Source organism: Anser anser (assembly GCF_964211835.1).
Source record: "Anser anser genome assembly, chromosome: 3".
Classification (NCBI taxonomy): domain Eukaryota; kingdom Metazoa; phylum Chordata; class Aves; order Anseriformes; family Anatidae; genus Anser; species Anser anser.
Window position 1 is genome coordinate 102,312,282 of NC_139722.1, and position 13,120 is coordinate 102,325,401.

General features: G+C 36.9%; 1 protein-coding gene across 1 annotated transcript in view; it reads left to right on the top strand.

Moving 5' to 3' along the window:
- The window catches only part of USH2A (usherin), a 416,419-nt gene that overhangs the window by 355,432 nt on the left and 47,867 nt on the right, over positions 1 to 13,120 (top strand). The window contains exons 60-61 of the mRNA XM_083828188.1: positions 552 to 714; positions 6,575 to 6,929. Of these exons, the coding sequence (XP_083684314.1) occupies positions 552 to 714; positions 6,575 to 6,929 (518 nt within the window). The remainder of the gene's footprint in view (positions 1 to 551; positions 715 to 6,574; positions 6,930 to 13,120) is intronic.

Consider the following 13,120-nt stretch of genomic DNA (forward strand, 5'->3'; position numbering starts at 1 on the left):
ATGCTAATGGATGAAAAAAGCCAATTCTGTCACTGTCATCCTAGCATGTCAGTGAAATCCAAATTGGCTCCTTCTCAAATTTCTCCATTTTTTTTATTATTTTAAGCCTTTTGTACTGATATTTAACTTATTGGCCTACGGACATTCTTGCACGTTGTAAATACCATTATGAGATCCCCAAGAGTTTTGTGAGGACAGTGTAACAGTTGTGATTAGACAGACAGCTTGAAAGGACATTTAAATAATTTGTCATGGAAAAGGTTCCGTAACCAGTGAATATTTTAATATATTTTGTGTTTTGTTTTATTACAGATCATGAAGCGTTCTCTTGGTTTTTACTTTCTTTGGTGATTTATTGTTTTCATCCAGTAAATGTAGCCTTTGTATATTCCATTTGGAATATTTCCATTATTTTCTTGTGCTTTCCATTATTTTCTTGTTATTATTTTCTTTCATTTCCATTTTTTTCTTGTGCTTTCAATTTTTAAAATTACTTTTTTTTTTTTTGTCGAGGAAGAAACACTTATCTCTAAGCAAACCTCTTTTTGTAGGTGGGTGTGGAGTGGGTGGTCGCACATATTCAAGAACTGCTGAAGCACCTCCTAGCGGATTGAGCCCACCTATTGTTAAAGCAATGGGATCTGCACTCATAGAAGTGAAATGGGCACCACCTAAGAAACCAAATGGCATCATTACTAACTACTTTATTCACCGGTAAATGCTTTATCACCTCAGATTCTGTAGCCATATTGAACTGTTAATTTCTTTATTCGTTGATATATTAGGAGGTGAAAAAATGTAGAAGTATATGGTAAAGTTTGTCTTGTTTCTTGCCTTTCAAATGCTAAGGCAAGATGCTGATGTATGGATGGACAAGTTGAGAATGAGAGCTGAGACAAGAATCATATTCTACAATAACAAAAAGCAGGTGAAAATACATTTTTTAAAAAATCAAAGAAACGGGCAATAATTGAAAGATAAATGCTCATTGTGGGTGTTTACATAGACCACTAGGTACCTTCTTCAATCCTCTCTGATAGGCAATTGAGAAATTTGGAAAGGAAGCATGAGTAATTCACTATTGTTGAGATTTTCAAACCCTAACGCGGTTTCTGAGTTCCTAACCCAAAACAATTTTCTAAGAGGAATTATGTTCCTGTCTATGAGTAAGTAATCTGGAGTGTGATTATAGTACAGTTTCATTCTATGAAATCTTCCAGTTAAATTATAGCTATTTATGTTCCTTGGTGTTTGAACTCAGCTGCCCTGTCTAGGTGGTTGACTGACACATCCTCACTCCCTTTGAGGGGCTTCATAAACTCTGTGTGAAGATTTTTCTATATAGATATTTGTGTTTAGGGAAGTATCAAAGTAGCAGAGCACTGACATCTACTGTGCCCATTGATTCTTTAAAAGCTTGCTGAAGGGTATATGAAGCTTCCTGAATAGCTTCAGAAAGTCAGAGGACATAAAACTCAAGCCACGTGTTAGAAAGGGATTTAAACTCTAAATTTCCTGTTTTTTTTTCCAACTATAAACATGTGTAGCAAACGCATGCTGGGCTGAACCTGGCCTCCCACACAGAATTTGGGACATTTTATTATATTAGAGCTCTGACTGAGAAGACAGGGAAACAAATTACATTTTGAATCAGCAGTGATAATTAATATAAATTCACTTTCGCGTTAAGCACAGTAGTCTCTAAAAATTCCTACTCTTTTGAAATACCCTTTTCTTTGCTCTTTTTTAATTGTCTCATCAAAAAATACCAAGTTCCTCCCCTTTATAAAGAGAAATAAAGTGTACGTTATAGCCTAGGACATGTCTTCACTCTGTTGGTTTTGTAAATAAAGCTGATGATTACTGCTGCTATTCCATGGCAGCCATAGAATAGGAAAACAGGAAATATAATGCAGAAAGCCTGCTTCAATGAAAAATACTGTAAATTGAATTTGACAGCATTTGATGGCATTTGATTATTCTAGTCACAGCCAAACAATGATATAAAGAGTAATATGAAACAGAATGTGTTACTGCCTAGCAGACTCAAAAGCAATAAACCTTCCTCCAATGTGACACAATCACTTCACAATCATAATTGTAGCCTGTTTGATACCTCTGAGTACAGCAGAAGGGCACTGACTGACATAGATACATTTTGTTTTTTATTTAAAGTGAAATGAAAATGGCGCACTGGGGCTCCAGATACAATCGTTATATTCACCTACATAGGCATGAATCACTTGGCAGTTATTTCAGCTGAAGTTTAAATGTGCTTAGACAACAACAATATCAAATCTTTCTCAGATAGCTGAAAAAAAAATCAGAAATGGGATGTAAGCACATAGTTCTTTTTCATTTTGTAGCCACACATAGCCTTACATTGTTGTAGCAGCAAAACTGCAGTATTTCCATGGGAGGTTATGGCATGTAATTTCTTCTTCATCATGTGCCTTTTCCTTACTGCATCACTGCAAAAATAAATTCATTTGACTCAAAACCTAGAATGTTTGGGGAGCTAGTGTGGGTGCAGATCCTTGCATTAAAATGTCAAGACTCATTCTTGCTACTCGAATTAATAAAAACACTGACAAGTTCGCAGACATTTTGTCAGAAACTAGAAATTAAAATGTTAGTTTGTGATAAAAGAGATGGTGACATTTTATTTTTGATTCATATAACAGTATTAAACACAGATCTGAGGCTTTTAAACTTTTGCAGCAAGAACCACAACTTAGAAGAAATTGTGAATGAGAAAAGATGTGGTTCATGAGACAATCACCTAATCTACTTCTCTTCCCATTCATCATTACATAACATCCTTGTGACAAACAGAGAAATTGCTACCCCAGAAAAAATAATATTATGGAAATAGATGATTTATTTCTTGCTGTATTTTAATAAGATATACGTCACATCAGCTAATGGAACTGTTCTCTATTGACGATCAGTATGCACTGTATAAGATGCACAAGATGACTCTTAATATTTCCTGTAAAATTATAAGGATTTGGGTTCATATCTGGCTTAAGGGAGTCTGAATTTTTGCCAGTGTCTACATCATGCTCAGCAAGATTATGTTATTTAGTACAAGTGTGTGAGATTGTAATGCAGCTCTCATTAGCTGAGCAATCCTGATGGTGAAAATGTAGCAGAAAAAAATCAACAGGCAATTTAAGACACAGGAGATGTCTCCATGGCTGTTAACTGTTCTGACTTGCAGTGCAGAGGCTTCTAGATTGATTCTTTATGATGACTTAATTGCTTACCCTTATACCATTACCATGAGCTACACCAAAGACAGCTTCCAAGGCATACATATTAGTAGATGGTTTAATATAAAAATCCTTATGGATGGATATGTCAATGGGTATAAGAACTCATGAAGGATTTTATTTATACCTGTAATTGATGTAATACCTAATCTAAACTAGCATCTTTTATGCAGTAGTCTCAATTTCCTTTGGTACATTTTTTTATATCAATGCTTGTAAATAGGGAGAAAAAAAAAAAAAGGAAAAAGAGAAAAATATACAAATCACATAGTATAGATGTGTGTATAGATTGGGGTTGTAACCAAAAGGCAAGTGAAGCTTGCTTTGTTTAGTTGGATATGAAGCTGGGGGAGAGGGTGAAGGTGAAGGTGGTACATTGCTGATGCTGCTGCATTTTTTCCCCACAAAATCATTAGAGAATGTTTTACCCCAGGAATAGCAGGCACCACAAAAACCAGTACTTTTGTATTCATGCTGAAAGATAAACACATGGAGAAGTTGACCTCCAAGACCTCAGGGATTCACTGAGTCTTCCTCCACATAAGGAAACTGAGTGGTGAGAGTTTCAGTTAGTGTTGCAGTCCTCTGCATACAGCTCTATAGTCATCTGTCACAAAGAACATTATGTTCTCTTTATATCATCTGGCTCCAATTGGCAGCGGGGCAGGGAGAATTTGCCCTTATAAAAATAACTGTATCTGAGCATCTTCAAAATGAATGTAAGCAGCAAATCAGACTATGCAGATTAAGAGGCAGCTTCTAGCTCTTGGAAATGTTATTCTCCTTTGCAGCTCATTGTACATAAGAAACACTTCCAGTTAAATGAGCAGTTGAATCTTAAATCTTAAGACGATTGAAATGATTACAGACTGTTCAACCACTTCTGTTCAAAGTTTATTCATACATGAAGATATTCTGTTTTTCAGCATCACAGATGGAACCATTTACCTAACCATAAGTTTCATTCATTAAATATTCAGCAGTAATAAGATCTAAATACTTAGCCAGACTACATTGTAAAGCTTTGCTTGTGGATGAGCTTACTGTTGGTAGCATATTTGATCTTCCAGTGTGAAAAAACTGTTTATCACAGAATTTGTAGAATTTATAAAACATAAATGTATGTGTTCATTTAAGGGTCATAGTGCTTGGCCAGACAAGACAGATATTACATGAAACTTTATTGTGCTGTAATATATTCTCTATTCACTTATCAGCAGAGATCTTTAGGCATGTTTTTGAGCACATAGGGAGAAGACTATGTATTTAGGTGCATGAAAAAGGCATAGTAGTGATTCATCTTTTGGAATTGTGTGTCTTGCGCTAAGTCATTGAACAAGATCCAAGCAATAGTTCTGCAGAGGGCTTGTACTAAAAATATCTGATGGAATTTGAGGATCAAAAGGAGATTTTGTATGCCCACACTTCCAGACATCTATTTCATTTTGTTGCAAGAGAGAATTGGTCGGGAATGTTTCCTTCCAGTTCTACCTGCCATTATTCACCCAGTTCTGCCAACCAGTCCTCAGTATCAACATATCTTATAATTTGCCTGGTTTACTACTCTAGAGACATTTTACCTCAAAACACTTGTGTTTTCAAAAATGTGTTAACAATTTAAACTACACAGTGCCCATATAGCCTGCTTATCTCAGAGTTTGGCTAAAGTTCTTTCATTTCATGTAAGAAAATAATGTGCTCATACATGCCTTATATATGTATACAGACAAAAGATGAATAAACAGCTTTGTACACACATGCATTCTTTATATTCTTTATGTTTGCATTTAAGTACCTGAGTGTGTTTTATTACAAAGCTAAGATTGTCTATTTAAAAAAAAAATACATTGCATTTTTGTATTTTTCAAGTAATGCTGGGATTGATCTAACAAAATAAAAAAAAACAAAATTCTGCAATATGCAGATTTTCTCTTGCCAAAAAAATGTTCTTCAGCTTCTCTGTGTGTGTAGTGATGATGACACCTGGTAGTCAGACAAACTAATTTTACTTCTGTGAATTTGCCCTACTTGCAATAAAAGTGGCAGATAATGTAATTTGTTTTTTGTTGTTGGCAAGGAGGGTGAAAGTGCTTTTACTTTCTGCAAATGCCAAGGTTCTTGTGAAGAGTAGGGAAAATACTTAAATTCATGTGCAATAAAGCACAACCGTCACCGAGATTTATCACAGTGTTTAAATGTAACCAACTTAATTTCACACAAACATTTTTATGCCAAGTGAAAGAATTGATTTGATAACTCTTTTGAAGATGAGTGCTTTCCTTTTTACATCTGTTGTAAATTATATATTAGAAGGGGCCACATTAGAAAGGGGGTGAGACTCATCTGTAATCTCCTCTGATACTCAGAATAGCTCCAGGTCCTAAACTAGCAGACATGTAGTAGGAATGGATGCTATACGTGTATGTGTGTGTGTATGTATACATACATGTATATACATAAAGTATAAATATTAAAATAAAAATCTATATGTGCGAAAAGCCTATACAATGAATTGTCTTTATATATCTAAGTTTGTATTTTTGTGTAAGTTTGTATTTTTGAAACAAAAACACCACTGGAAAAAATACAGTTTATTATAAAAAGCACTCCTTGTGATATTTTAATGAGTTTTTCTGGTATAGCTGCAAATTCTGCTGAGTTTATGCACAAGGGATTACTTATTCCATTTGCAAGAACAAATGGGATGCTTATTGTGAACAGACTAGAATAAAAAAGTGGGCAGCTTTGGTTTTGAGGCCATGTTAGAATATTTATCCCTTGTTCACTAGGTAACGTTTTTCTTTTACATTTGTGCTAATTTTCTGTAAATGAGGGATCCTCAGATGAATATCTCCATAAATAGCTTGATTTTCAGAAATGTTGAAAACTTGCAGCCATATTGCAATTCAAGTCATTATTTTAACAACTAAAAATGGATTTCAAATTTCATGTTCTAAATTTTGAAATTCTCATAGCTGATGTGTTCTATCCTGAAAGAACAATGTGGTATTATATTGCAAATCTGATACTATGGAGTGTGACAGCACACCTGTTTGCAGTGTTTTATCGTATTCTCCTAGATGAATAACGATTAAATAATTGCCTGAAAGTCTCTTCTTCACTACTCAAGCAACTGACACAGGTTCACAGAAATACATTTAAGGCACAAAGACATATAGGTAGTACCTCATGAGTGTGTAATGTATAGGAATATGTTCTGTACTTTTGTGAGTTGCAAGCTGAACTTAGATCTCCAGGATCCGTTACCATGTGACTGATTTTTTTTGATTTCATTTCAGACGTCCTGTGGGCAGTCAAGAAGAGTTGCTTTTGTTCATTTGGACTGAAGGAGCTTTGGAATTTGTTGATGCATCCGATGCTCTACAGCCTTTTACTCTCTATGAGTATCGTGTTAGAGCTCAAAATGCTGTGGGGTCAGTGGACAGCCTGTGGGCCTCAACCCAAACTCTGGAGACTTCCCCGTGGGGCATGGGAGCCCCTGGGGCACAAGCAACAAGTCCATACTCAGTGCGTTTGAACTGGACCCAGCCTGTTTCTCCCAATGGTGTTATATCTCTGTATCGAGTAGTTTATCAAGAAAAGCACAGCGATCCAACATTGAGCATCCCGGCTGTTACTGCACTAACTGTGATGGTAAGAACTATACAACAAAACCAGGTTTTGGTTGTTTTTATGCTGCTTTGATCTTTGTGGTATTTTTAAAATCTCATTTAACACGGATTTAGAAAGTGGGTTTTCCCAATTGGTAGTAGGTTTTTGGTTTAAATTTTGGATTTAGCCCAGTGAAGACTGAAACATTTCACATTAATATATATTCCTTGGTAGATGCAGGTCAATTGCTCAAAAACATAAATAGGTCATGTCTTGAGGAATGCGTGTATTTAACTTTGTCTGCCTTGCTCTGAGAATACTTTGTCTGATTGTCAAAATAGTTTCACGAAATCTGCACAAAGAAGAGTAAAATCTGCTCTGCTTGTATCTAATGTTAGTTTTGTAATTCAGTTGGAATCATAAATTGAATGAATTCATTAGTAATTAAATAGTTTATAAATGCAAAGCATTTGCATGAATACACTTTTGTAAAGATTCCCCTCATAATTCGTTAGTAATATAAGCAGATCTACTTTTACTTTGATTACGCTTACATACAATAAAACATTACTTTGCACTGTTAAGATACCTTTCCCTTCAACGGACTTTACAAACATGACCATCCATAAATATAACATTCCTATTCAGTATGTGGATGGATAGACAGGGCAGGTGGTTCCGTGAACTGACTAACATGATGCAAATCGGTGACAGAAGTGGTTGTAGTTAGTGCAGTTACCACTACTCGTCCCATCTATATATTACATCCTAGCCCTTCTACAGAAAGACAGCATATAGAGAGGGAATAGAACTGCAGTGCGGTATATGAGGATAGCTACTGTATTTGGCATCCTCCCGAAAACAGTTTTTAGAAGGTGTTTCAGGTGGTTGTAATAAGGTTGGGTTTCCACAGCAGTGCCACCTCAACTCCATAAACCTAGAATTTTGTCTAAATGAAATACATAGGCCATGTTAACATTGGATAATTCTGGAACTCCTCTAAATTCCTAACTAACCAATTAAGAATATTAAATAGTGTTCTGTTTGTCATTCATGTAGGATCCTAAAGAACATTCTCTGGAATACCCAGTAGTAACCTTGACGTAACTTCCTTAGACAAATCTTGACATGGAAATGTGGGAGAAGTTTCCAACTCAGGAATCTTATGTACTTTTGTGGTCATACAGTTCCAAAACAGTTTAGTGTCTAGCTTCTTGGATACCTAAATGGATTAAGTTTATAATATGTTCATCTGGAAAAAAAAATAATAACAACAAAAAACAAACAAACAAACAAAAACACAGGTTCTGAACTGAATGATAGAAATATGTACTTTTGGCTTCTGAAAGCCTGAAATTGTATTTCCGTTATATGGTATGCTAGCTTTTAAAGTAGATTGGAATTCTAAAGGTATTGAATTTCAGTAGGATGGTTGTATTTTGCTCCTTTGTTTAAGAAAAAAAAAAAAAAAGAGAGAGAGAGAGAAAAAAGCACAGCCATAACTGTGGTGGAACACCTAAAATTTTAAATGACAGGGCTTCTACTTATACTCTGCTTCAGCAGCATGCAGTGTGTTGCTGAGCATCAGAATTGACCTGGCTAGTCATGCATTGCAGTGCCTTCTAAGCATGCCAACAACAACAGAAAATGTCCAAGATGGTTGTGTTGTGGGTAATAAAACCTACCAAAATGGCCTTTTAAATAATGTTGCCACATTGTGTTTCTTTAACAGCATCAGTTAAAGGCCTTTTAAATTAACAAGCTATTATTTACTGAATTAGTATTTTCCTGACTCCAAAATCCTTTATTTTCCCCAAACGCTATCCTGAATCAAAATGTCATTCTGGCAGCGTATGTATGTCTGTTCTACTAGTGCTGCCGTGAAGCTGACTTGCATGTTTTTCATACTCTTCTTTGTCATGACTGTTTATTGATTATTAGTTTTTGCTATGCTCTTTTATTTTTAAACATTATATTACCATTTGGGGAGACATCTTTCTGCACAGCCCTTCCATCAGTTGCACTCACTTTAAGCTGTTGCAACTATACTAACTCAATAGAGTTGTTGCCAATTTATACCAAGGAGCTGAGATCTGAATCCTCCCTCTTCTGTTCTGAATCTAACGGAACAGCTAAAGCTTTGAATCAAAGTTATTGACATAGAGTGCAAGGAGTTCTGTTATCAAAGATATCTTTTGGAGGTCAGGTCAATTATCCTAACAAGAGAAAACCTGGACAGCAACTTTCAAAGTTATAGCCCCTTTAAAATAGAGTTTTATCGTGAAATTGCTGATATACCCTTAACTGTAGCTTTGTGAATGAGACACTTTAATTAAAATGTAATTTTATTGAAGGAACTAGCATTCCAATGATTAAACTTCTGCCCCTTTAAAATATAGCTTTCAGGGGTACTAAGCTAAATCATTTAATCTCTTAAAGCATCTCTATTGGAGCTCCCTCGTGGGATACGCCATTAGTCATTCTCTCACACAAGCTTGCATGTTACAAGCAAGACTTAAAGTATTAAGTGAGCAATGAGTTCGGTCCTTTATTTAATCTGTTAGACTCCATTCTTATCCCATTAGATTATTCCAGAGAAAAAGCAGTGCTAGAATCACGGTAGCCGATCCCACCCTTGCTCTCGTTGGTTGCAGCCCAGTTGCCTGACACAGGACATAATGCTTGCCCAAAATCCAAAGTATAAATACAATCCTGGTGGCACTGCAGGATTCAAATTAAGGGCTTGCAACTGCCACTGCAGACTGTTCTAATGTGGCAGCTTCTTTTCCATCCATTTCAAAAGCCAAATGAGAAGCATCTTCTGGGTTTTCAAACTGTTTGACAGACTTACCCAGTCTACCTTCCCAAAATGTAGCTTTTCACTATCCATTGAAGGTGCATTAATCTGTATTTGAATTAATGTGTCGAAGTTATGGCTGTCCAGTACCATAAGGTACTCACTGATCCCTTGAAATTTTGCACTGCCTATGGAGATAAAAATGAGAACTCCGTTCTGAGAGTAAAAGCTGCTGCCACTCATACAAAGGAAGATCTCCCTGCAGCGTAAGCAGCAGATGATGTACACATGAGCCATTTTGATGGTTTGCAGTTAAAGAGTGGTGTCACCCATCTCCCTAGCTTGCTTGGCCAGGAGTGTAGTGACGGATGGTCTGTGACCGCAAGTTAAACTGACATTCTGGTTTATTTGCAGAACGAAGTCAAGTCAAGACTGGTTACAGTAGTGCAAGCTGCTTCCACAGTGTCTTCCTGATACATTTTAACCCTCTAGAGAGAAAATGATATTTAGTGCCTTGTTGACAACACTAATGTAAGCCAGATGTGTTTACAGGGGAATGGATTGACAGTAAATTCTCGTTTACAGAACCCTGCAAAAAATGACTAGATTGTCAAAGCAGACATTTCCCTCTTCTGAGCATAGGACTTAAGTTTGTCAATGTAGCACCCACAGCTGATTTCATTGTAAAGCCAGTACCAGCAAATGGCAGCAAAGCATCAGAGCTGTTTAACTGTTGTATGTCAAATGTTGCTGTGAGGTTAAAATGTTTGGACTTTTCCTTGGTAGATATATAGTAGATAGGTAATGCTGTCTCTCCCATGACAATTGTATCAAGTATTTGGTTGCTTACCATGAGCAGGAGAATTCAAACAAGCCAAGAAGATGAGTAAAAATGTAAGAATGTGGAGCTGTTTGAACGCTTGGAGAAGGAGAAGAGTAAGCAAAAAGCACCCAGAGGTAAGGGTTGTACAGAAAAACCCTGCCTGGGTTCAGCAGTGCCCCCTGTTGTTATGTAGAATTAAGGCTTTTGTGTGTCAAGCCTGCCTCAGCAGTGTGTGATGAAGAGTACAGTGTGCTTGTTACAGGATGCAAGAGAGAGGTGTGTGCATTACAGGCCTTATTCCTTGAAAATCTTACATCTCTGCCTACCTGGAAGCACTAGTCTACTCACAGTGTGTTTTGCAATATGAAGCCCTCGTGCCAAATTTATCCTACCAGGCTTTTTTGGCATACCTAAGTCAGCTTAGGGTGTAAAAAATTAATATGTCTCTTAGCTGATATCACTGCACCAGCAAAGCCCTTGGTTTGGATGCAGCTATGCTAACAGTTGAGAACATATGTTGGCTTACCTTACATTATTTGGGGAGATGGTATATAACTACACTGGCCAAGCTTCTCTTGGCAGATGCTTCATCTCTGGTAGGCAAATCTGTAGACATATTGCAGAATAGCAATAATAATAGAGGCCTTGGTAGGAGAATAAGGCTTTGGCTTGCATGATTTTGCTTTAATAACCAAACAATAATTTGTATATTAAATATTTAACCAGAATAAAAAATTAACAAAATAATGACCGCTTACTGTAAAGCTCTATATAACATATATTATATTGGAAATAATCGTAAGTGGCCAATACTGCCATATACACAAGGCCCTTATGCAGGATTTTACAGATCTCTGCAATGTTGCATCCAGAGTTAGCTCAATTCTATTCATCACATTCAGAAATACTTAATACTTCTGTGTGTGATCTTTCATTTCTGTATCCTCTAGTAGACCAATAAGCATTTGGCAACACTGGATGTGACATACTATGTGGTTATTAACTTCCTTGTACATGGCATTATTCAGAAGTGCAATATGCAGGACTGTACATGAAAACTTCCTTATAGAAGAGGGAATGTAGACCATAGGCACTAGAAAAATATGCTGAAGAGAGAGACCGGTAAAACTTTTTTATACATTCCTGTTTCAGATACCTGGGAATTGGACTGCACTGTAAGAAAACAAGAGGAGAGTAAATGGAGGAATCCCTGCACAAGCCATAAATTCCGAATATGTGCTACTTAGCAAAGAATGAAAGCTGTAAATGGCAGTGGAGGGCAAAAGTTAATTAGGCTCCTGTGCTGCTGTTAGTGAGTGGAAAGTATCCCCAACTAGAAACAAGATGGCTGCTCCAGCAGTGCCCTCCTACAGCCAAAAGATCAGATCCTTAGCTATGCAAGGGCTTCTGGGTTAGGGGGAAATCATACACAGATGACTAATTTTTTTATGGTTCACAGCCGATCAAAGTGAAATTCAGCAGCTGTTCAGGACAAGTGACCACTCTAACGGCTGTAATATAACCCGCTAAATAGAGAGGGAATTGCATGAGAGCAAGAGGTTAGCTGTGATTATCGGCAGGTGAGTGCTTTATTGAAGTTGAAAGACCATTAACATTGATGGAGTAATTATTTCAACTTGAAAGTAATTACCTTGATGGGTGATAACTTCTCCAGTGTTCCCAGATTTGATTGGACCAAACAATTGTGAACTCTTGAAGCCTAGAAAAATATTACAACAATACTGCAATGTTTAAATTACTGAAACCATTGTTAGAGTATTTTAATTATGCCTAACATTGGGAAAGATTTTAACTTACAACAACTGGTGACCTCTCATGTATAGAGACATTTGCTTTCTAATTCCAATGAAATGACCCACACCTACCACGTGTGTGCTGTATGTGATGGGTTTGCAAATGAATCATTTGATTTAAATGCAGTTTTTAAGACTCAGAGCCTCGTTAGCACAGTTTCAGGAAGGGCTTGTACTGGAACTGCTGTAATTGTTTTATTTGCCAGGAAAGCGCAATAATATAAAATGCTTCCTGTGCTTTAGTCTCTAGACTAACGTCTGTTAAGCTTGCACAGGATGAATACAGGACAAGTGCTCCTTCACGTTGAAGGCTGATAAAAAAAAAAAAAGTGTGCGAGGCAATCTGTGTCTCACAGATTCTGTTGTTTCCATGCTGCTGCAGAATATGCTGGTTTTGGCACTACAGCTCTGTTTAAATAAGCATTTGGATTGGCACTATGATGCCCCTCCAGAAACTGATTAAGTGCTTCAGTAAGCCGCACCTATCAAGACAGACATGTAGAATTGCCTAATTAGAGCAGAAAGGATGAAAGGGATTGTTGCACAACTTCACTGATTTTGAAGTACCATGGTAATAGAACTGGATGAGAACAGGGAGAGAGGCTCCAGCCACTTCTATTTATACCATCATTGCTGTAACCAAGGCCACTTCAGTGACTCCCTGGATGCTTTCAGCAGCCACAGAAACATAACTTTAGACCCTGGTGGAGCTCTGCCAAGAATTAAAGAATCCTTGTGAATTAGGATGCGGGGCAGTAGGGAAAGGTTTATCTGGCATCTGTGAGGTCTTAATATGTTG